The sequence below is a fragment of the Lissotriton vulgaris genome, chromosome 8, assembly GCF_964263255.1.
Source record: "Lissotriton vulgaris chromosome 8, aLisVul1.2, whole genome shotgun sequence".
NCBI lineage: Eukaryota > Metazoa > Chordata > Amphibia > Caudata > Salamandridae > Lissotriton > Lissotriton vulgaris.
In genome coordinates, this window is record NC_141696.1 from 464633960 (window position 1) to 464660179 (window position 26220).

General features: G+C 41.5%; 1 protein-coding gene across 4 annotated transcripts in view; it reads right to left on the minus strand.

The window, feature by feature from the left end:
• The window catches only part of TPP2 (tripeptidyl peptidase 2), a 656253-nt gene that overhangs the window by 109214 nt on the left and 520819 nt on the right, over positions 1-26220 (minus strand). For 3 of the 4 annotated variants that reach the window (XM_086934242.1, XM_086934243.1, XM_086934239.1), the window contains exons 24-25: positions 14524-14562; positions 2369-2520 (exon numbers count right to left, since the gene is read on the minus strand). In XM_086934242.1, coding sequence (XP_086790368.1) covers positions 2369-2520; positions 14524-14562 — 191 coding nt within the window. The remainder of the gene's footprint in view (positions 1-2368; positions 2521-14523; positions 14563-26220) is intronic. The other variant, XM_086934240.1, reaches the window with a different exon arrangement.

Here is a 26220-nt window from a genome sequence, read left to right on the forward strand (position 1 = left end):
GCCTCAACCTCACCTTCCTCCATTTCCTCCAGTCGAAATCTCTGCTCCTTCAAAACTCTCTGGGCTTCTCTCCTAGATCTTATTCTAGGCACCAACGCCGGTGGAGCCGAGACCGACTCCGAAGGACCTGGTGCCGGCGTCGTACACGGATCAGTCGGCACAGCCTGCGCCAATTGAGGTCGAGCTGAAGGCCCCGGAGATGATGGAAATGGCATTGACGTCCTCGGCGCCGGGAAATGCCAAGACGGCACTGCCAGAAGAAATGGCATAAAGGGAGCCTGGGCATAGGCCTGAGGAACCCCAAGATTAAACGCTAATGGACCCGAAGGTGCTCCAGAGGGGTAAATAGCCCTATGGAATACTCCATACATCGCATTTAGATAATGCGAAGGATCTTGACCCGGGCTTGGAAAAGGAGGATAGGCCCCAGGGACAGACTCCGATGCAGGCGTTACTGTGTTTGGGCCAGCCGGCGCCGACAGCGGATCCGATGGAGTCACCTGCTCATCCTGCACAGGAACCTCTTCTACCAGAGCCAGAGAATGTTCCGAAGTCGGTGACTGAGCAGGCGTCGGAGATCGAACAGGAGAAGCTGCAGGCGAAGCTGATCTCACCAGAGAAGCTGGATTCGAGGGAGAAGGAGACACGAAGTCCTTACGGCGTCGATGGACTGGAGAAGTCGACTTCGGCGCACCCTCTCTATCAGAATGGCTCTTCGAAGAGTGCCTCTTCTTCTTTTTATGCTTCTTGGTTCTTGAAGCATGCCCTGGCGTAGATTTCGAGCCCGACCTCGACCTGGAGCGTGACCTCGACCTTCTTCTTCATCTTTTTTCTTTCCTCATTTTTGCCATGAAGAGCTTCGCTTCTCTTTCTTTCAAAGCCTTCGGATTCATTTTCCTGCAACAGGCACATCCCTCAACGTTGTGATCCGACAACAGACACCAAACGCAGTCTTCATGTGGATCTGTAATGGATATATGTCCTCCGCACTCCCTGCAAGGCTTGAACCCGGACTTACTCGACGACATCCTTGAAAGGAAACAAGAAGCAGCACAGGAATACAGCTAGAAACACAAATTATCAAGCGAGACTATGGAGAGTCCTAGAAAAACCGTTAGCGTCGACAGCGCGGAAAAAAGGGAACCGACGTCATCACGCCGACAAGGCTCCTTTATGGCTCCAGTGACATCAGCGGGGTCGCGAGTGGAGCCATGGTTCTAGGACGTCGTCCTCGTCGGCGTGGAGAGCTACAAAAAAAATTCTTAATGCTGCTGCCGCAGAGGGATATTCATAAGGTGAGGAATCCACTGGCAGATGTATCCATCAGAAACAGAGTTTTCTCCATTAGGAGTTTCTAGCACGGGTAGTTTCGAAAAACCTTTGAGGAAATTCTTCTACTCCTCTCGCAAATTCTCCTGCGGTACTTCTTCGTTGGTGTTCTTCTCTGAATTTGCTGAACATTAGGCGAACTTCTCCCAAAGTTTTGTCACATCTACCTACTCGTGTTGGAGAGCCTTCAGCCAAGCATCCAGACCCAACGGTGATAAAAAAAAGAATCTAAAAATGCTGACCATAGGTGGGAGCTTACAAAGGAAGCAGCATGGCATCACAAGGGACACTAAATGGGGGGTCCGTCAATGCCCACCAACAACAAAATACAAAAATAGAAGGACTACAATAATTGTGAGAATTCTGGACCTAACCACTAAATGGCGGAATAATGCACAGCATGAGAATCCAGAAAAGATACACGTTGCAAAACTAATAAAGCTGGGAGGTGCCTGAAGATTTGTTTTCTAAAAATATTTATCAAGTTATAGTGGAGATGTTTTGAAAACGTGGTCATATTAAAAGCCGATAGGTGCTCTTTGTAGAAGGAAATAAGCACACTTTCTAGAAAATGTGGTACCTGGTCTATTATAGAAACCTGTTAGGTAAAGGAGTAGAGTAAAAATGCTTGCAAAATGTAAGCGAAGCAGGTGTGGGGTCTGTTGAGGAGTCTGTCAGGCTGGAGAAATTCAATTAGGTCAGAAATTCCGAAAGAGGCAAAGGCTGCAAGTTCTACTCCTAGTCAGTCAGCTCAGAAAGGAGTAGCAGTAGATGGGAACAAGCATTTGAGGGAACAAGCGATACAGCTTTCAGGGGTCTTTTCCCTAGTGTACTATTTATCCTTCATGAACTCCAACAATTTAGTTGTTGGGAAAAAAACCACAAAGGAAAATGTAATGATAGAGGTATGAAACAAAATAAAATTAACACTCTAGTGTAAAACCAATCAACCACAATACACAGACAGGTGTTTTGCTAATTCTGCATTTGTTTTGGGGAAACACTTATTCATATTTAGTTAATTATGTTTGCCTCTTACTTTGCCATCCACTGAATTTTCAAGTCTCTCAGTGCTTCTGCAAATTCTTCCTTAACATCTTTTTCTTTGTCTGGATCTTTCTCCTTCTCTTTGCCTCCATTTTTCGGTTTTGTAGGTGAGGGCACAAGATGATAGTGAACAGATACTACATCCTAAATTAAACAAAAAGGATTGTTTATATAAGTCTTCTGTAGGACAACCGTCAGCAATGTTTTACAATACAGAATCTCACAACTTGAAGTTAGTTCTGATATTATTCCCTATGCAGACACTTCTCTATAATAGCTATTGCGCTGTCTGCAGCGGTTTTGTTTGAAAACAGTTTTCATGCTGTTGCAATAACAGTGCGAGTCACCTTTATCCCATTATGTTGCAAAGAACCAACATCAAGTGCATCAATCGTGATACCACTGTGCAAAATCTCTTTAGTCCCGTTTTCTATGCCAGCGATGCCAAGATTTGTTAACACTGCAGAGAAATGTAATGGATTCACAGGCCATTTTGTATTCATTTTGGCTATGTTGACGTTTTACTTATGACAATTAGTACAATGCCTTTGGAATTCAATTACTGTGACAAATTCAACAAGACAATATTAAAGACCAACTTCCCTCACTGCTGTGGTTTTGGCAGTCCTTCACAACAGATACATCTGTGAATTATACCTCTGCACACCCTTGAAGGGTAGGTGGCCTAAAGAAAGGGAAACTGAAGACTAACATGTTTAATAAAATAAACAGAGGGATCCATGTAAGCGAGGCAAAGGGTTACTCCATCATTTTGTGGGATAGGACCAGTTTTGAGAAAAGAAGAAACCAGTATCACAGAATGTATCCCCATCAAAGCACAGACACTTGGGGGAAAAAACCTTCTTCCAAAGTCAGGTAGGCTTTTGAGTCAGTTTTGTAAAACATTTTTAAATGGATGCCGGTTGCTGCTCCAACCTGGTGCGGGAAGACAGGGTAAGTGATCCTGATCTTTTCTATGACTTTTCTATGCCTCAAGGCTCTTCTAATCACATTCTTGACAAAGCTCCAAATGGCTTCTACTGTCCGCACCTCGTCCACAGCACTAATGGGAGGTTTGGACACATCAGGGATCCCCAGAAGCCCAGTAACGTTACACATGATTCAATTTGCAATTTCCCGGAGCAATCAGCATCTAAGGTATTTGTGACACTTACACCTTTACTTTTGCCACTGGTTTTTCACAAAGAGGAGGAAAGTGATAGATATTCTGATGCCGTGCGTGCTCCTAGTCGCCACAAAATCTACATCTGTGGCTTTGGATATGTAACCGGAGAGAAGAGCTGCACCAGAAATAGTGGAAGATAAGAAAGAGGTCAACATCTATACCAAAATCACAGAATTCCTTTATAAGACATCAAACTATGAGAGCAGCTTTTTGCTAGGGGGGGGGAGGGATCAAGTAACGCCATTCGCCAAAACCTGAAAAAGTCAGTTCTGAAGCCTGCTTTATCTTCATCCATGCTAAGGAAAACCAGATCTCGAAGCCATTTTAGATTTTAGGATTATTTTATAGTGTACCAACATGTGTAATGTACTCAATAATTTTGTGACATTTCATGAAATTACACTTCCTGAGGGAAATGTTGTTTGCAAGTATCTTGTGTGACTTTCACTAGGTTGCATATTGTGCGTACATACCTCTGTCAGGGAGATACATTCTGTGCAATCCAGTCTCCTACAGGCAAAAATTATGCAAAACTATATCATTGAGGAATTTTGTGAATTTCAAGTTATTCGAAAATCAGTGATAATCCAATTTCACTGGGATAATATCAATTTTGCAGAGGCTTGATTAAATTTGGTTGATGATTCTCACGCTTTTACCAGACAGAAGCAAGGTGTTCCCTGGATTGAAAAAGACCAACTGATGAATTGGCTGATTTTTCTTTTCAAGGTTCATGGATTTAAATGTATCCAGCAATTTAGACCGTATCAGTTCTCATTGTGGCACTTACAGGATAAATATGTGAACCAGAGGCTTTAGAAGAAGGTAGGATTAGATATCTTTGATTCATCTAAGCAATTTAGATTTTATCCTTCACAGCTCAACATAATGCATCAATTTCAATCAGTTAGTTTTTGTTTAAATGCTGTTTAATTGGCAGGTTATTCTTATTCAGGCAGGACCGGTCCGGTCGACTCTATAGCAGGGTCCATGGAAATTTATTCAGTCACAAAAATACATATGGTTTATGTCGATCAGGGTTTTCGCTGAAAATACAGCCTAATCATTTACACATAACCTCGAACTTAAAGAACATTTTAAATGAGAAGGTGGACCCTACATTGGAAAAATGTGAGCGGCTAAGGATTACAGCTCACTTTCTAGTTTTATCAACATAATCAAACCTTTTTTTTATATGTGACAATATCAACAATGCCTTCATCAATGCATCCAGCACCAGAGCCTATCTCACAGTTTGGGAGTGGTCAGTGGTTGAACATACTCTCAGTATAATAAAAAAAAGAAAAAGCCTGTAAGAGGGAGGGTTGAAGGAAAGATAAGAACGACCCCATAGGCTTTGACCACTCAGGCTTCTGTCAGCTATGGGAAGTCACATTGAGACCCCTTATATCACAAAAGCTGATGAAGGTCAACAAACAAAAAAAACCAATTGTAATATTTTTTTCACAGCAAATTAGCACTTCGGATAAGGGGTCATATTTTACATTGTGCCCCTGGGGCGCAACAGGTGTGTGCATCCCCTGAGCTCAATGGAATTACAGAGGGGGTCATAGAAGCTTGGTGGCCCCTTCTGTAATACCAATAGCACTGGCGCACCTGTTGCGCCAGCTATATCATAAGAGGTAATTTCCTCATTTGCATGGGGCCATGGCCCCATGCAAACGAGGGTGTCTGTCTCTGTGTCCATGCCGTATTACCAACATGGGCACAGAGGCAAACATGCCAATAGGTGGCACACTAAAAGTGCACCACAAATAGGTGGTGCACTGAAAGTTCGCCGCCTACAGGTAGCCCTCTGGGCGGATGAAGGACCCTCCCCCAGACATCACCTTGCAGGCAGGTGCAGCCACTCACTGGACCGCCTGCAAGGGGATCTCTCTTCCTTCTTCAAAGTGCAGGTTGTTTGCAGCCAGCACTTACAGAGAGCAGCTTTTAAACAGCTGCTCAATATTTCATTTGAATGCACTACCCTTAGGAAAGTACGAGTTTGCAGATGACCTCGGGGCAGCACTTCCTTTGCAACACACCATGCCGTCCCTGTTTATGCCTAGCGCACCTTTTGAAACGTGCGCCATGGCACAAACAGGGAAAGAATGACTTATTCATAATATGGCCCCAAATATCATTCAAAAGCAAACTTCTTACAAGAAACATCTTCATGATGAGGGACAATTTAACACTCCTTCCATGGTTAGAAGAGGGCATGCAAGGTCTTTTTGTCCAGCATCCACTGGGCCATGTTGCTGTGCTATTTGCCACCAGTGTGGGGGTGAACTGCTTCCCCACCTCCCAAGCAATACCATGCTAGGCAAACACCAGGCCCACATTATAGCATGGACCTTTACTAAATTTCTGTGGGGAGTTGTGTCCCTCACTACCCAAATGCTAAACATGGCTGTTTGATCAGTCTGTTCCATAGGGTTTTATAGTACTGTAGACAAAAGAAGCCTTACTCCATCCACAATTTCCTAAATTGAATGCACTGCCACATAGTATGGAAAAATAAACCTGTTGCTCCGCTGCCCCTTATACAGTTCCTTAGCGATCACACCAAAGGCTCCATTTGTACCCAGATGTAATATATTTGGTGGAAAAAGTTAAAATTTGACAACTGGAATCCAGATTAGACCACAACTTCTGTCTGATGCATCTTTGCCTCATCTCAATCTATATGACCTAACCACCTTTACACTAAATCTCCAATCTGCTTCACCTATGTGGAGTACAGTTTACGAATGCTTTATAAATAAGATATCACTTTCAAAGTGGGTCTGACAGCATTCTGCTCAATGGAGATCTTAATGAACATTGAATCATTTTCAGTATTCTTCAGGAGGGCATGTCTCAGCTGAAAATATTTAGGGGCCAGAGAAACTGCTGCGTAAATGGATTACGAAGGTTCACAACGTTATTTATACCAGTTCAGCCCCACACAGCCCCATTCTTTGATATCCTGATCATATCCCACCCTTGGAAACATTTTGAGACTCACAGGTCAACTCATGTCAGAGTAATCCAAAGTATAGTCATTACTCCTTCCCTCCTAGTCAAAACGTGTCAGTCTTCAAGGCGTGAATCATTCATGGTCAAATCTCATTCAACATGATTTGGATGTGGGTCCTGCATATCATACCATCCAAGATGTGCTTTTTAGACTGTCAACATAGCACACAGGGCTGAACTGAGGATACTTCCTCGTCAAAAAGAACAAATAAAAGGGGGGCCTATTTGAAGCCTAAAGGCATGGGACACAATTATGAAAGCAACAAATAACTGTTGCAGGAGTGTGTTGGGATGGTTTCCCTCAATGTTTAGAGCATATAATGCAATATTCTCATTTCACCATTACAAAGAAGTTGTCTACTTTTGAATGCAGAAAGAGAACATTAGTGGTGCAACGCATTGACTTGGGATCAGCTTGAAAAGATTTTTACAAGCTAGTGACGGTGATAGAAGCCAATTATTGTATTTAAGATATGGGATTTTCTTCTCTGCAAGATTGATTTTTGAAAGTGGCTTCCAAAGAAAGGACTGTACACCACCCAACAGTTTTAACGACAACTGAATAAAATCAGTCAGTTTATTCAAATGAACAGTATTCACTTTCTATGAGTAGAAACTGACAACTCTCTACTAAAGCCTTTTCTCGCTTCAGGGTGGATTCAATACATAAAAGATGACATCCCATTCTACTGAACCCAAGGCTGTACAGCTAATGATTCTTCAGCCACATGGTGCCTCACGTGAAGCTAACATCTTTGTGGTCTCTATGGGTTCCTGGTTGCAGAACCTATGGCTGGTCACACATTTACTTTTAGTGACCAAGGTTACGTCTGCTGGATTACATTCTTTTGACAGGGGCATGACTTGTGCCTTTCACGTTGTCAGTTTCAGGTAGAGTCTGAAGCAGTTTTGCAGACTAAAGAGCTCACACAGAAGATCTGACTGTGGGTTGGAGCTTGGGTCGATCACATTTAAATGGACACACTTACTTGGAGGAAGGGAAGCACACTTTCTGTTTGTGCTACCCAACAACATCATAGTCATGAAATGTTAACTGTTAGGTTACATTATTTGTGGAGAGCATTGACACTGCAAAACCGGTCTCATGGAACTGAAAGGTAACTGGAAAGTGCAAACAAATCAAACCAGCTAACTTAAGGAACGATGGCATATGTTTGGATAACAAAATATCAATTCATTTCATAGACTGTGGGCAAGGCTTCCTCAGTCTATCTTATATCAAAGTTATAGCACTCCTTTGCATTGATTTGAAACTCTGAACACAAGGAAAAAACTATACAAACATACAGAGTGGTAATATCTACATGACTTTACAGATACACAATAAGGTTTTAGCTAAAGACAATAATGAAGGTGTTTTGAACAATACTGCTGCAGACTAACATCGAGTGTAGTTGTACCCACAGGCTGATCTCTTCACACCTTATCGGACCACACATAGTGCCCCTATTCTGCCTCAGAAAAAATGAAAGCTAGGAGATGCAATTTAGGTCCTCTGGTCATTACACCTTGTTCATGTCTAGGCATTAATTGCAATAATGCATATATTGACTCAAAATCCAAAAACAGTGGTAGCCAGGTCTGGACAAGTCTCAGAAGGCCAGTGCATAATTTTATTGGCCTAAGGAGAAGGACCCTTTGTTTCACCAAGACAGAAAAGCCTATAGTTGCAGTTTCCTTTTCTCAGAGGTTAAGGTTTTCAGTTTATAACCTTTCATACAAAGGCATGGTAAATGCAGGTGTATGAGCATTATGCATCTTTACCCCATTACTTACTTGAGGTCTTGCCGGATGGTTTTATCAACACTGATGTGTAACTATTGCTGGCATTACTATTAGTGGTTCTGGAATTTACAATACAATTGTATAAAAAAAGACTACATTTTTGTGATGGGTATTGTAGAGGCTGTCAATTTTTTGTAGAAAATGTTGAGGTTTTTCCTTTAACATTTCTGTGGTATCTCATTTACTAAAAATGTTGTTTAAAAATTTAGCTTGAGCCCCGTGTATGCCTGCATGATGGGATAATAATATAGGTAGCGTCTCAGCGGATTTGAGCCGCTCAATATCAGTGTGCTACACTTTTACTATCAGGACGGATTCTGGTGACACTGACTTCATGCAGAATGAGAAAGTTAAAGGCTCTCTCAGGCCAATTTATTTCATAATCTATTTTTTTAGTGCAAAATGTTCTGAGAAAGAGAGCATGCCCTCTCATCCTGGAGACAGAATTGTATTAAAACCATTCTTAAAACCACAGCTTGCTTTCCCGCGCAGCAACCATCAACTGGGATATTGCATTTTGAAATGTTGTGAATACCCAATGAACGGACCAGTGTTACCTCCGAAAGGTGTTCCAGAGGTGTAGCAGTAATTAAACAGACTGTGTTTTTGAAGTGTAGTTTGTACAGGAAGGTGATAAGAAGCTTCAAACAACTCCCCACTAATCCATTCATGAAAGCGGATAGCTTTAGGATATCTGGGAGGCAGCCAGCTGGTCTTTACTGCATGCTTTAGCTAAGTACTATGGTCTAGACTAATAATCAGAGAATATGAGACCTGCATTTACAACGAGGGTTTAGGCATCACTTCTGTTTCCAGATATTCTTCCAACCAAATTGTTAGGTACTGCTGTAAAATTTTTCAAAAGATATGGATTCTGAAGAAGGAATAATGTCCTCTAAAATAAAAAGTTGTGTACCTTATTTGAGAGAGTCAGTATGGGCACACAGTTATGAACTAAAATCTTGTCACAAAACGCTACTGCAAAACTCGAGGTATAAATGTCATGCTCCGGTGACATGACAGCATGAAAACTGTTCCAGAGTCCCTATCTGCTGTTAGGCTACCACAAGAATTAACTATCAAGAAAGGAAACCATAAGCATCAGAATCAACTTTCAGTAGGTTCAATAATGAGCTCATCTATCTGCTCTTCAATAAAATAAGAATTAACTAATTCATCTGTCTCACAAAACCATATTGTCAACAAGGATTTACATTCAACATACATTGGGCACTGTCAGAAATAACGGTGGAGCAAAATGACTACAACGATAACTGTCTTTAGCAGATGTAGACACAGCGGTTACAAACATTTCAGCTTATTTAATTAAGAATCCAATGTTGGCCTTCCGGATAGAAAAACTATAATAAACACAAAGTTAATTATTCATCTTCTTAAATTCAGTGCTGTTGGAAAAATCATTTCCCATAAGTCTTTGCATTTCATAGACTGTACGGAGCTTTATGGCTGCAACCAGAAAAGGCCATTTAGGTATGAAATGGTAATAATTCTCTGTCGACTTAGAAATTAATTTTAGACAAGTATGTGCTAAAGGGGGTGGTGGGGAGGATCTCACAGGTCCAAATCCCTACATATGTGGTTACCATTGTTGGGCATCCTTTTTTGAACATTCTCATTGGTTCTATTTTTACTAGTACTAATTCTTTTAGCCTGCATGCTGCATAAATGATCAAAGTAATTATTCTTCCACATTGGACAACATACTTCACCCAAACCATCAAAACTTAAGGTAACAATGGAAATTTAACATGATAAAAGCTCTTAAATGTTTCCACTAGTGCACAAAGTTACGGAAGATTGCCAAGTTTACATCTTAAATGTAAAAGTAAGTTATACCTAAAAATCACACCCCACAACAGATTTAGCAGTTACTATTAGGCTATTTCAATTATTGCAAGGAATTTAAAAGTTACAGTCATTAACTGTTAAGGAACCTTTTTAATGCATGGATTAAATAACGCCAAATGCCATCTTTAGGTCACACAATATTATCACACACCTACTGGATATAAACATTTATATACCTGTAGAAGAATCAATGTGCTTTAATCATTTATTACTTACACAATCTTGAAACATCTTCCACAGCTACTGTAGGTGCGCTCAGTTCACCTTATGAAGAGATAGTGTCTGAGCCCTGAGGTTTGTTTAAAGGCAATTCTAATAAAGGTTGAGGTGATAATGCTCAAGTGTTATACCGGAACGAACAATAAAAAAAATAAAAGAATAAAATAAAAAAATCTGACCCTGCTTTTAGGACTGTGTCTAAACTAGAAATAAAATTGCGGATTGAAAAACGAACCAAGGATTCTCTCCTGGCCACAGCCACTCTGCCAACTTGCCAAATGTCACTGTAGAATAAGTCACTAGTTAGCCTTTTCCATGCATGTCCCAATGCTGTTCCTATCCAAAACAAAGGTGGGGGACTGCACACGACAAAATTATAGACAACTCTGTCATGCAGCTAGAATACGAGCCATTTAATGCACAACACTGTCAATGGACACGACAGCAGAAACAGAGCGAAGCGTGATTTAATCATTATATTCTTTTGATGTCTAAAGAAAATCTTACAGGTGTGAATACACTTCTAATACTTTGATGACTTGCCTATGCAAACATACAAGATCACTTTGGGAACTACATTGCTTGTTCCACTGGTAGAAGAACCATACTTATGTTTTCAGCTACAAGGTCAGACGACTTCATTAGATAAAAATATATCCGTTCTAAAACTATATTGAAAGCTGGGTTAGCAAATTAGATCTTTGTGAGAAGCCCGTGGTTATGTGCACCCAAGTGTAATAAAGTACTAGAATGCCAAACTGCCTATCTGAAAGTTGCAGGACCTGCCTTGTTTCATGTGTGAGAAGACTTGGAATGACACTTTCAAATGCAGTTAGCTTATATTAGGGGTGTAAATGGTATGCTGTTCATGCTGCAAAATGTACTGTGCGAAGATTTTTATTTGTAACTAAAGACATTTGTATAGTTATGAACTCTATTGTCCAGCGTATAACTAGAACACTTTGCATACGTTTTACAGTTGGAAGCGCCAACCACGCCAACCACCTCACCGCGCCAACCCTAAAAACTGAATAATATAACCAGGTCTTGAAATAATTTCATGAAACTGGAACCCATGCGCCGGAGTTCAATTCACGCCCTATCTGAGGTAGGCAGTCAAGGCATAAAGGGATCAATACATATGGGGATCATCATGGGTATCTGGCACTTACACCTGCAACAACCAGGGCCTTTTAAGGAAGCAAGGTTTCAACTCCCCATGGCATTCCAGGGGAAATCAGATAAATAACTATAACTATGGAGCTAAATATATTTTAGTCTGCATGTTTAGAACACAGGAACGAACAATCGACAACTTTATGGGCTGTGAATCTTTCTATTGCCATCCAGCAATATGCAAAGTTTTCTAGTTTAAATTTTGCACCTGTAGATATTTCCAAAATAACACATAGGTAGAAGCATCTGTTGCCAACCTTTCTAGGTGGCACTGGGAATTTTGAAGCAGAATTCAAAACCCATTTCCTCTGAAGTCATTTTTATTACCCAAAGGGAATACTAGCTCTACAAACTGAAAATGAAAGACAGACATTTCCATTTGTTGTGAGGAACTGCACTCCTATTTAATTTAATGAAGTTAAGATAGTCATTTAATCCCAGCAAAGTGCTGGCAGTAATAAATGCTATTCATGGTAAGGATTTTCTCCTTTGACTAATAACCAAAATATTACTCTTTGAAGGTCGTCACAACATGTAACACACAAAAGGTGATGGGAGGAATGCTTGCGATACATTGAACCAAGAGCAATTGCCATGATTAGCAGTACAACCAATCATTCTTTTGCCCACCATGGCACCTTAGTTTGGACCTAGTCATATGCAAATCAGTACTGACCCTGCTCCACAAGGAACAGTCCAACTCTAATTCCCAAGTCAGGTTCTCCCTGAGCCGGAAAGTAAGCAACTCAAGACCAGTTTTGCCCTGATTGGGGCTAATCAGTTGGATTTAGCTTGGTTACCATGGAACAGTGAGCAGGAGACCCACATCTGGGCATACTCTTGTCACTTAGGGCGGTACATAATACACCACAAAAGGTGATGGGAGAATAGCTTGCAATAAGTCTAACCACGTGCAAACCGGTCCTGGACTGTTAGTATCATGACCAATGAAAGAAAGATATCAATGGAACTAACCATGGAATGGCACTCAAGTAGTTGAAGAACACAAGTGTTCCAGAAAAAGGTACTCCTACTATCTAAAAATCTCTGCTTGGCTACTTAAGAAACAAGAGGACCACTCTCTCCCTTCAGATCACTATCTCAAAGGTCGATTGTCAGTGTATGCAACACAAGGCTACCGAAAAGCAATGAATCGAAATGCAAGACCAGCTTCTTAAATCGGTGGAAACATGAATGGGTAGCATGCCATTTCATCCGTTACTGCCTTTCCATGTCAATACATAGGGAAACAACCCACAGGAAATCAGTCAAAAGTCATATTCCAAGCCCAAACGTACAAAAATAGCAAGATGTGGCCAGCCATCTTCCTTTTTCTTTAGAACATAAGCAACTACATGTAAATTTCTGACAGAGTGGGAAGCAAACCCAAAGTTCCATCAGTCTTTGATCCTAGGACTTTGTGTTCAAATACCTGTAAATATGGAGAGTGAAAAAGCACAGAAAACTGTCAATATCACCACGATATGGGTGTGATGGCAGAAGCTACTCCCAAGTAATATTATGAAGGGATGTATAGGAGGATTTGTAGCCTAGTAGCCAAGTCATATAATACTGAAGACAAAGACATTGCAGGCCTCTTCTATATAGTTGCTTTCCTTGGGGCTTTTTAAAACATATGGGGGGAGGGGGGAACGGGAGTAGCACTGACAAGGTGAAAGGTTTGCCCTGCTCCTCATGTCAAAATCTGGAGAGCAACGATTTACAGTTCTGAGATAATTTTGTGGGTTTTGAAATCGAACAGTACAATGGAAACAGGTTGCTTCTCCTATGTTTTGATGGCGTGGAAATTCATGGGTGGCACACCTTGCCTTTGGAATGGCCACGAAACAGCCGCAAGCACCAACCACAGTCGGTCTTGGATATCCAAGACCGACCTGCTATGCTGGAAGTTCTGAGGCTTCCAAAGTTCTCAAAGTTCAGAAGGTGCCAATGAATTAAATCTTGCGGAACAATACATTGCTAGTACATTTGATAAATAAGCGGAAGATTGTGATGCTTTTGTGAGGTCCTTTTTCTTGGTGATGCTGAAGAGAAGAGTTAAAGTACATGCAAGGCATATTTATACCACAACAACAACACCTTAACCAGCACTCCTAGAATAATATATTGGAAGATCCAGAAATGAAACAGAACACAAAAATATTTCCACAGTTGGAGAGTCAATGGAGCATCATCTCAGGGAAAATATCCCCAAAAGACTAGTTATGGCAGGCTAATGTTGATGCCATTTAAGAAATAAATGAAATGGACACCTCAAGAGCATAATGCAGTTTAAAAAAAGTATGCATTAAAACCCCTTGAGTAGGACTGGAAAAGTATATAACACTAACAAATATTTAAAAAAAACAAAAAAACATGGCACTTATGATTCTATTGTGGATCTCACATAGCTCATTAACAAAGGTATTTCCCAATTTGGAAGACGTGAAATGTGTTTAGTAAAATTAGCGTACTTTAAAAAGTGTACACATTTACCAATTGGAATATAAATAGCAGTATGAAATGAAATAGAGAAAACTCATCTATTTAGTTTAACTTATTGATGCTTACATGTTAAGATGCAAAACAAAACTAAACGAAAAAAGATCTGGCATAAGCCACTTATGCAAGAAAGGGGTTGAGTAGCAGGGAATGATCGGTTTATAGAGTCTGCTCCACTAAAAAAAGCAACATAATTCTGTGACACTAGCACTGTCACAATTGCACAGCAATAGAAGTTTAAGAATGTAAGACTGTTAAAGGAAAAAAAAGAATGAAAAAATACCAACTATGTATTAAAAAATACCGCAATTCATATATTAGAAAAATACTATTGTAAATCTGTTTTAAGAGCTGGCAATCAGTACCTTTTTCAATTTCCTTTGTCGTTTTGCTGCAGACTGCCCCTGGGAGTTAGAATAACATACTGTAAGAACACATGCATACAGTATACGACATAGGATGGAGATACCTCCGTAGTATGATGGCATAACATTTACTTGCAGTTAGTGAACGATCAAATAGCAGCACTATGGTAAAACATGCTCCTACTACATTAAGGTTTAACTGGCTTTTCATAGTCTATTGCATTCACTTGGGAACTACTGCCATTGTCCACTAAATTTCAAACATACCCACAAATAGTAAATACACAGAAGTTGAGTAAAAAGTTTGTATTTTAATAAAGAAGTAGAAGCTGTATGAGAGCACTCAAAAAGACTAGATTTACCGCACACAGCAGAAGGAGAGCACTTATTTACCATGGGTAGAAATAGCAACAAAAAGAGAAAATATTAATCCACCATTTTATGGACCACAATATTCTCCCTTTTCTGTATTCTCGCATGCCATTTTCTCTCCAATTTCTGTACATATTTTGTGAACGTACTATAGTTTCTTCTTAATAGTGTTCACTTAATGTGCTATCGAGTTTTAGATATTGACTAAATGTGGAATGTTGCAGGAGAATTTAAAGTTATGCTTTAGAATGGCCCACTCATTATGTAGCTTTATATTAGCATAGTTACTACAAGAATTGGTCTTATTTAGTTAAGAATCTATGCATAGATTACTTTGCCCCCTTCTCTATGACAACCTTTACTGCCTGTTCTTGATGTGGGTTTGTTGGCTTGTTCAATTCTACTCCTTCATTTTAAGACTCAGGTCAAATAAATCAGTTTGAGCATGATGTGCAAAACCATGGTCTCAAAAAGATTAAAATTATGATGACAGAGAAAATCACTAGAGAAGGTTTCTTGTTAAATGTGGAGTCTGGCAAACATGTTGGTGAGCCATTAAACCCTCCAATAGATACAAATACATAAAAACGGTAAAACAGAGGTGGTGGCTCTATAGAAACAAGTTATTCTTTATGTTAGTCTCGGCTGCAAGGGTAATTCAATCTTCAAATAAGAAATAGCAAAAGAAAACCTAATTATTTGACTTTAAAATCAAGAAATGCAGCAATGAAACGGTAATCAATCCCACCCACATCCATCCATTCCTGCAACAACTCCTCCATACCCTAGAATCAGAAATAATTATTGACCAAAAGAGTAGGCCATAGAAGGCCATAGTGTGGCATGTCTGTTGTGTTTATCGGACTCACAGGATTTTTATTAGCAAAATACTGTCAAGTGCACGTGTAGAATAGAACAGAACGTCTACATGCTGAACAATTCAAAGGTTCAGGTAGACTGGACATGGTAGTCTTCTATGTTTCAGGCCAAGTATGATATTGGGGCTCGGATATTGGAGCTAGGGGAACTGGTCCACAGTTTTAATTTTTACATATTTCTTACTATTGTACTGACTAACTATTAATGATTTTTTGGTGCACATTTATGGAGATACTTTCAAAGTAAGCGGATTCTGACTTGAGTTGAATTGAGTTATATTCTCCATGTTTAGTTACATTAGAATACTTGTAGACATAGGTGCAAAGGGGTGAAACAGTTGTAGAAGTCCTGATGGAACACATACAATTATAGAAGTCTACATGCAAAATTTAAAATACCCCACTTGATATGTTACAAGGAGCCTTGGCAGCAGGGTGAGGATGGCCTTTTGATTCATTGGTACCTGCTGGAAAGCAGGGATGATTAAGGTTTTAGATGAATGGCCAGAGACGTAAGCAAAAAAAGTGGGAGAAAATGGAGTCGTAAGTGCCAGAAAGTCTTTTGGGTTAGTGAGTCAATCAAATGCATAGGTGGGTTAAACATATAGGCAGATCCCTTCCATATTCATAAATGTAGAGGAAGAAATAACCCCAGGTAGCTGCAAAGTTTAGGCAGGTCCCTATCAAGTCTGGGATATGCTGGGATGATACTGCAGAGTGAAGAACACCTTGACTATACAGTGGACCTTTCTTCAATGCTTCTATATCCCAGAAAGCACATCCCTGTCGCCAGTTTTAAGCCTCCAAATGAAGGTGTGATGTAGCTTTATTGTTTTAGGTTAAAAGTGAGCCAAACAAAGATCAGTTCAATTTTCTTTCAACCTTGAAAAAACCCTATTTTTACTACCCACTGTACAGAAACAACTAATGTGATTTTGCCAAACATGTTTGACACCACACTTGGTGAAGTAAATGTCAATATCAAAGAGAAATGTGAAACTGTGCACTGGTTTTAAGTGGGCATCCAGCATGTCAAAATAAGAAAAGAGGAAAGATGAAGGGATCACTAAGTGGTTTTGTAAGAGGACTGAATCTTACAGTGCTCCTTAAAGACGTTGAGTGCTTCTAGAGAAAGGGAACCAGTGGGACTTGCTAGATATATCTGGTTAAGCAGTAAAGCATGCCAGTATGCTAGTCACACTCCACCAACCAGTCAGATTTGTTTTTAAATATCAGTATATTAGAGCCTTATTGAGAGGTGGGCAGTATTAGCACATTTGCCAATAATTGACAGCTTCCATTTTGCCCACACCTCTTTTTCCCTGCTTCATGAAGAGGTTGTGGAACGTTGTATTGCTGATTGTGGATCGGCCACTGGCTCGCTGTTAGCAATACAGTTGCACTGACCGATGCCAGCAGAAATTGAGTCTCATGTCCACCTGTAGATTTCCTGCCTGGGACTTAATGATGGCAATCCAAGACAGAACAAGTCCAGCATTGTCCTCCAAAGACTGGAAAAAGACTCCCAAGCATATAGAGGACATTACATTTGTGATTCTAAAAGAAAGACAACCTCCTTGAGGTGGGTACCATCCTCAGGGATCACAGAAAATCAGACACGTCTGCCATGATGCAATAGCATGGTGAACCTGACTAAACATCTTTCACAATAGAGGTAGTGGTTGCTTCAGTGAAAAGACTCCCACTCCGAGGGCAATGAACTGTCAGTTTAAAAGGCTGACCACAGTTGGGATGGCAGAGAGGGGGCCTGAAACAGAGTGAATACCTGCAATATTAGTTGTTGAACTGAACCAGATTCACAGATGTTTGTATTGATTTTGTTTCAAAAGAACAGCATTTCATTGCAAAATATATTAATCTGTTCAGCAAGAGGGACCTTCACGTGCAGAAGCTCTGCGTAGATGGGTTTACACATTTAAGATAGTTCCTTCCTGCCTTTCTTTTCCTCCTTTTGATTTTGTCTCATTTATTGAGATTAAGTACACATCAACTTAATGTGTTTTTGTTGTGATGATGTTTTTTTGAGTTTGTGTAGATACATTGTGACATGTTTTGTTTATAAATTGGTTTGTATAGTATTGTAAATATATGTACAGTTTGTCCTATCTTTGCGAATGAATATATATGTAAAAAAACTTTGAAAGTAAAAAAAAAGAAGTCAAAGGTATAAAATATAAGTACCTGGTCAGAATTCAATAAAGAGTATTCTTGACCTTCATCAATTGTTCTTTTTTTTTTAAAAAAAGAGTGGTCTAGGCATTAAAGGTGAAAAAACGTTTTCTCCTATGTGACTGCGTGGTTCCAAACAGTATGGTCATCATTCTCAACGGTTAGGATGTCGACGGTATGATTTTCGGTGTGGTCGTTGTCATGCTCAACATTGACGATCAGATCATCGCTGACGGCATCTTTGTCATCGACAAAGGAGTTAAGGTTTTTGACATATTGACTAGGTTCCCTTTGAAGATTTCCTCTTTTTTGGCACAGACAAGTCTCTGTAGCGCTTAGACTCTGGTTTATCAGCAGAGGAGGTGGTTGCAAGCACTGTACCGAATAGATCATGCTCTGAGAATTGTAAAAGTCTCCTTTAGTGCGCTGCATTCGTGAAAGTGCTGATGGGGGGGGCGGGTACTTTTCATGGAATCTTCCCCTGAATAGGAGTCATCTCCTTTAGAAGGAGGAACATTCTCTTTAATCATGAAACAAATAATGCAGACCTCCTGTCTCTATACTTAAGGATCTTAGTATCCAATGACTTATGTTTAGGATAAAAACAAATACACAGTGTGAGCCATCAGTGTAAATGTTCTTGATGCCACAAGATAATCAGGTTTTAAAAAGATATTTTCTCTTTGTCAGCAATGGTGACAGTTGCTTGTCCAACCAAAAATATTCTCTCTGGTCCAGAAATTGTAACAATCTTCCCTAAATACAACTCACAGTACAGTGGTGCTGAAGATGGGGCTAGTTCAAATCCAGGGCAGACTAAAATGGACACAATTTCAGGTTCACTGAAAAGTTAGGGCAGAGCCCTGACAGAGGGGTCCCTCACACATGATGTGTGGTAGATATTTGAGCTATGGTGGCCTCTAGGGTAAGTAGGAGTGCTTAGGCTTCCCCCTAATTGGCTGAAGTTTGGGTTCTTTCAAATGAGGTGGATGTATTTCTAAACATACTATGTTGTTTCAAACATGTGAATATATAAACGTACCAATGTTGGAGAAAGTAATTTGAGATGGACCACTAAAAATAGACCACCTGCGTCTTCCCATCCTACATTATGCAGATGATAGGCTTCAAATGAGTAAAACACCAACTGGTTTGCAACAATTATTTGACAAACATGGAACATACTGCTCTATCAGTAGTCTAGAAATAAATATAGACAAAATAAAAATCATGATAGTTGGCACTCAGCTCCAAAAAGAAAGAGCCAGGTTTATACACAACTGAAAAGTTGAAATTGTAAACTCTCACACACACTTAGGCTTTACATTTGCCCACCAGGCTTCCTTCAAAGACCATAGAGGATCATGCAATCAACGGAAAATTCCAAATTGCACGGTACCTCTCTGGAAGCATTCCTAAAAACAATTAACAGCAAGATTTGGCCTGATTTAAACTATGGAATTGCTGCATTTCCACTTGACATTGCTAGTTTCTATAACCTTAGCAGAGCTAAAGCATTCAGAAAAATCGGTCAGCTGCTGCTAAATATGACCCATTCTCAATTTAGGCAAGAATTTGGCCTCCATAACCAGCTCTTTGTCAGGAAACTGGCTAATATCAAACAAATCAAAATCTGCAAATTCAGATACACTATGGTATTATACCAGGCAGGAAATCAAAAACATCTCTTTGCCTGGAAAAAGTCAATGGCTTGAGCTACTAACGATTAACCTCAAAAGAGTTACTGTGCCAACCATTATCCGTCACTGAAAATGAAATTTTATCAATATTGATTTGGTCTAATGCTGTCAAGGATCAATCTCTACCCTGGTATCCAAAAAATATAGGCACATGAAGTGAATACTCTTATGAGTCATCCTTTCATCTTCTATGTATATGTCTAGGTTTTAGAAAGGAGAAACTCCATTTCTTAAAGCCACTATTTAAGATGCTCAAATCAGAACCTGCCATTAAGTGAGGATTGCCAGACTGGAAGGCTCCAACATTCAACTGAGCGTCCAATTCACCAAATGTTTCATGGCCATAGAAAAGAAAACGCTGATGTCCATAAATCAGAATAAACCTTTGGTTTTTCTACCCTAAACAAGCCTCACAGAACTAGACAATAATGGTGCCAAGTTCAAACCTTAATGCAAGCAATACATCTGGGTATTTTCTGGAAATAAAATGTTGCCCTGGGCAATTGTACCAAAGTGGCAGTGTTTATCTCAGAGTGCCACTTACTTATGGGGATAATTTGGACACTTATTTGTAAAGGTTTATTGTGATTAATTTATTTAAAAAAACATTATCAAGGCTTTCTGAATTGCACTTTCTAATCTGTTACTTTTCAGAACAGGCTGCTAACTAGGCAATGTTTTATAATCCGCTTATTAACGTATTGAAATAATTTCCACCAATTGTACAATAAACAGTTTAATTCTCTTTTAAAGTGTCAGAACTTGCACTCTCATGATTGATAAGAACTTCTGGGGAAGCAGTCATGGGTGTTATTAAGGGTATGAGTAGATCCAAGTACTAAACCTGGTAAGGCTGGGCTTCAGTGACCAGAAACACCATACACCCAAGGTTCTCTACGATCTTCTGCAGAATTGCATGAACCCGATAAAAGTCTACAGAAATTCCTCATCTTATCCTTCATTTGAACACTCACTAGGAAACCATGTCCCCATCCAAGAAGTTAAGTGATAGCACTTGGAATTTAGATGAGCTGCAAATGATGTAAAGGAAGTCAACCACAAACATCAACTATTTGTGGACTTCTTGGATGATATCTCACTCCAGGGTTGAGCACAGTTGCCTGCTTAAGCTGCCCAAGATGGTGTTGTCAATAGCAGCAATATAAAAGGCTAGTAGGAACTTGGGGTGGGCGATAAATTCAGCTCTGCCGGTGGAGTTTTGGCCACTCCACTTTCATTGCGAGTTTCAGTCAAATTCCGCTAACCGCCGCATGGCAGAGTTTTTTCTCACGTACAGCTTGCCAACAATTAGTTGCTGAGTGCAAGCAAGATTTGGTGGCCCCTAGCACAATTTATATATGCTAGAAGGTCCCACAAGCTTCCCCCAACATGGGTGGTTGCCAAAGTTCGGGGTAAGAAAGAAGTGCTTGAGTAGAAAACCTACATGCACTGCAGCAAAATCAACTTATGCAGCGCACTCTGGTGCGCCACATGGTGTCGTTTGTGAGGATCTTTCAGCGAGGAATTAGCTCCTGGCACTAAACATTAGCGTGAGTAGCACAATGTGCCTATTTTGCCCGTTTGTGTAACTCCACAGAATTTTGCTGAGTTCTCATCTAACTCCGCTGAGCTCCACGTTGTGAAACTCTGCAATTTCTGCTCACACCTAGTAGGAACATACTTTGTTTAAAAGTCCAGTTTCACACACACCTATAGTCAGTCAGAAGAGTTGTGGGGAGAAGCGTTGTCTGTGTTGTCCATCGCTCACATACACCTCAGCACTGGTGGGCCTTCAAAGCCATGAGAACTGCCTTCTGGCAACTGCATGCACAGACATACCTCACAAGCACATATGAAGAGATCTGCGCAGTGTGCCCTGGGGAGTTTGTGGGGACTTTGAACTGTTGAGGGGCAGCTGAAAGGTGCATGCCTCTAAGAGGTTGGGATGATGTCCCTACATTCCAAGTTTGGAATCAGGGATGGGTGGAATGGAACAATAGGAAGCATATGGGAAGCTTAGTATGAGGTACCACCGATTAGGAGATGCCTATAGTCCTAGATTCCCCTAGAACCAGTGGGCTGTCAGGAAGTGGCCCACTGATTGATTGATGACCATAACCATCCTGTTAGATTGAGGTCATGAGAGTGGAGGGATGTGGGGGGTAGGTAGTGAGCTCAAGAGCAGTACCTCCTACTTGTGATATTGGCTTACCACCAAGGTATAGGTGGACGGTGCTCACTTAGAAGGGGAACATGAAGGTAGGCACCCTGAAGATCCACAAACCTTTCCAGACAGTGAACTAGACAGTAGCATGTACATAAGATAATGTCAGAAATGTCATCTTCTGCAAAGGGATGGAGCTGCTTAAGGCCATCATGACCGAAGATAGCCACAGCGCTCTTTCATTTTTCTTTACAAGGAGATTTTTTGTTCTAATATGCCTGCCCTCTTTCTGTGGGAAAGACCAAATCATAGAGAAGAGTCTCTTCATTCCCTACACTTATTGACATGCCAACTGGGGCAAAGACGTCTTGGATAGTGGTGGTCATGGCAGCTGTAGAGCATAGGCATTCTTCACTAGAGGGGTTCCATTGGTCTTTGGTTATCCAGGTTTACCTGTGGGAAAACCTCCCACATTGCTGCGGAATGAGACTGCTCTAGATGGTGCAGAGAAAGTTTTCTTGGCCATGGGGAAGTCACTGGGACTTCTTTGCTTCTGCCGAAGCTGGGACACCGGCTTGTCCTTTCCTCTGAATGGGCCTAGTCACTGCCAGCTCCTCAAAGAAGACGGAAAATCAGCTGGGCGCCTTTGACCAAAGGACTCCATAGCTTTGAAAGACAGGAAGCCCTTTTTTAGCTTGCAAATCGTAGGGAGGTCTAACCAGTAAGGCCTACATAGCGTGCATTGATTGAACAAGAACAAAACCTTCTTGTACTGCTTTCGGACCTCATTCATCATGGAACGCCTTATTTGGTAGAGACCATATCTAACCACAGATTTCTTTCCTTTGAATATCCCCAGGTGTCAGACTGGATTCAGAAGATTTTTGATCAGTAGCCCTGTGTGTAAGTAGGTGACGTTGTTCAGTTCAGCGGCGTCCAAACAGGAAGTGACGAGCGCTGTAACTATATAGGCGCCACCTCATTGTGCTGAGGTCAGTTACCTTCGTGACTTTCCACGCCAGGAGTGCAGAGCCATGATGAGAACTGACCACTGGTGTGGAAAAGACTAAGGACCTGAAAAGGGGGTGTTCCTTACACCTGAACCGGTTCGCAGAGTAGGGGGATGTTAGGATTGGCAATACATTTGTGGCTAGATAGTCTCTACCAGATGAAGAAATTACTTCCCTTTGGTAATGCCTTTTCTGGTGGATAGAGTGCCTTGCCTGTGGATTCCTCACCTTTTGAATTACCCCTTTGCGCAGCATTCCACAGAAATATTTTTCATAGCTCTCCCACGTCGACAAGGACGTCACAAAGGATTGGCTCTGCTCGCAACTCCGCAGGACGTCACTGGAGCAATAAAACGACCTCGCTGACGTCAGTTTCGCCCATTTTATTCCTAAGTCTTCGAGGCGAACCGACAACATTTCACAAGTATACCCAGTATACAACATTTGCACAAGTATACACAACTATACAAATCAAATAAGAAAAGAAAATGGAAATTTCAAAATTTCCTAGTGATAAGCATCATAATATTTAAAATAACAATAAAATATATGAATTTCATACAAATTATTTTTTGGGTACAAACAGGCAGGCAATGGGGAGGTGGGGGGGGGGGGGTCACTGAGGAACCCACAGGCAGATACTGAATCCACCAGAAAAAGGTTTGCTGAAGGTAAGTAACTTGTTCTTCTGAGAGATACATCTGTCGGTGGATTCCTCAACTTTTGAACTGAATCTCCAAGCAGTCCCACTCCCGGAGGAGGGTGTCTGCCTACCTATACCAAAAATCCGGCACCACAGAACGTGCAAAATGGCCATCCCGCATCACCTCCAAGTTTAAGCAGTAATGCTTCGCAAAAGTGTGGAGGGAAGCTCAAGTTGCCACCTTGCAGATGTCTACGACAGGAACACCTCTAGCCAAAGCCTAAGACGAAGACTTTGCTCTGGTGGAATGAGCTCTAATACCTCCAGGAGGCTCCTTCTTGGCCAAGGCAGAGCAGATCTTGATGCAGAGGATGATCCACCTGGACAGCGTTCGCTTGTGGACAGCCTTGCCCATCATTTTTCCCATATAACCACAGAAGAGTTGGTTGTCCAGCCTAAAGTCTTTAGACCTGTCCAGGTATTGGCAGACTGCCCTCTTAAGGTCCAGGCGGTAAAGTCTCTCCTCCTAAGTGGGAGGACAGAACATGGGTAAAGTGATGGACTGTCTTTGGAGGAAGGGAGTAACCACCTCAGGCAGGAAAGCTAAGGATACTAATAACCGTTTTATCTGCATGAATAGAAGTAAAGGGAGGCTTAGATTTAAGGGCCTGAAGCTCGCTAACCCTCCTGGCAGAGCTAAACGCAATCAGAAAAATTGTCTTGAATGATAAACGCCTCAAAGGAAAACTATGCAGAGGCTCAAAGGGGGACCCCAGCAGGAAAGCAATAACTAAATTTAAACCCAACTGAGGCATGATAAATAGAGTGGGAGGAAACCTGTTAGTGAGACCCTTAGTGAATCTCATGACTATAGGAGACTTAAACAAAGAGGGTTGGTCTGGTGAGCAAAGAAAGGCAGATAAGGCAGACAAGTAGCCTTTAACAGTTACATATGGCTAGGTCCAAACTGGAATGGCATAGTGAGCAAAAAAACAATGGATTTAGGCCCAGATCTCTGTACAGAGGTGAATGTATGACATTGTTCTGCATTCGGTCCATCAATTTTTTTTTTTGCATTTGTCACCCCGAGTAGGACGGGTATGCCCAGACGTGGGTCCCGTGCGCTCCATGTCACTGCAGTAAAGCTATCCTGACTGATGAGGGCTGAAAGCCCCAAACCGGTCCTAGGATGCTTGTTTCCAGTCCAGGGAGGTCCTGGCCTGGCAGTTCGGGCTGGACTGTTCAAGACTAATTTGCAGGGTCAAGACTAATTTGCATATGGCTGAATCCAAACTGGAACGGCATGGTGAGCAAAAAATCGATGGATTTAGGCCCAGATCTCTGTACTGGGGTGAATGTATGACATTTTTCTGCATTCTGTCCATCAATTGTTCTTTTTGCATTTAACCTTTGCTACAGCACAACCCTGTTGAGCCAAGGAAGGAGCGAAACCCCGAATATCAGACAAATGGGGCTGCAAAGGGTCAATCCCTCTCTCTCAAGACCAATTAACGAACCGGGACAAACTACCAGAATAAACAGATTTGGAGGAGTGTCTTCTGGCCAATAATAGAACATCTACCACATCCGGTGGGAGAAAGAATGAATTCAGGTTGCCCCGTTAAATCTCCAGGCATGAAGGTGCAGGCTCTGGAGGTGGGGGTGTAGAACCTGCCCCTGAGACTGCAAGAAGAGGTCTGCCCTGAGAGGGAGACAGGGAGGAGGGTGCAATGAGAGGTAAATGAGGTCTGTGTACCACACCCTTCTGCGCCAATCCGGGGAAATCTATGACTTGGGCCCGGTCTTGCCGAATCTTCCTCAGAACCTGAGGAATCAAGGGTATGTGAAGAAATGCGTAAAGAAGCAGTGAGCCCCACTCTAAAAAACGCATCCCCCTCCACTCCCCTTATCGGATACTGGAGAACGACGGCAGTGCGTGTTCTCATGAGTGGCAAGCAGGTCCAACCGAGGAAACCCCCACATCCAAAAAATGTGAGGGACCCCCTCCAGATGAAGATGCCACTTGTGATCAGCGGAGTATTGCCGGCTGAGACTGTCCGCACCCACATTCAGCACCCCTGACAGATTATTTACAATTACAGAAATCTGATGGTCCTGACCCCAGGACCAGAGTACCAGAGCCTTTCTGCAGAGACGATACAACCCCACTTCTCCCTGTTTTTTTTTATGTACCACATTGTGGTAGTGTTGTCCATCAGGACCAGAACTAACCATGAAGGGAGGGAAGAAAGGTCTTGAGAGCCAAACGTATGGCCCACAACTCTAGACGATTGATTTGAAACAAACTTTCCACTAAAGACCATAGGCCTTTGATCTCCAGAACACCCAGATGAGCACCCCACCCTAGAGCGGAGGCACCCGTTATCACTGTGGTCACCGGAGAAGGAGGTTGAAACGGCTTCCCTTGATACAGGTTGCCTGGAACACCACCATAACAGCTCTACTGCAGTGTCTCTGGAGATTCTGATCTACTCCCTGAGATCTCCATTGTATAGAAACCACTTCCTGCAGAGGCACCACTGGAGTGTCCTCATGTGTCAGTGTGCACGGTTGACCAACAGTATGCAGGAAGCAAACAGACCGAGCAGGCGAAGAACCTTCAGGACTGGAACAGCCGCTCCATCTTGAAACATTGGAATTATAGCTTGGATGTCTAGAATACTCTGAGGAAGAGGGAAAGCAAAACTCGCAGTAGTGTCCAGTACTGCCACTATGTACA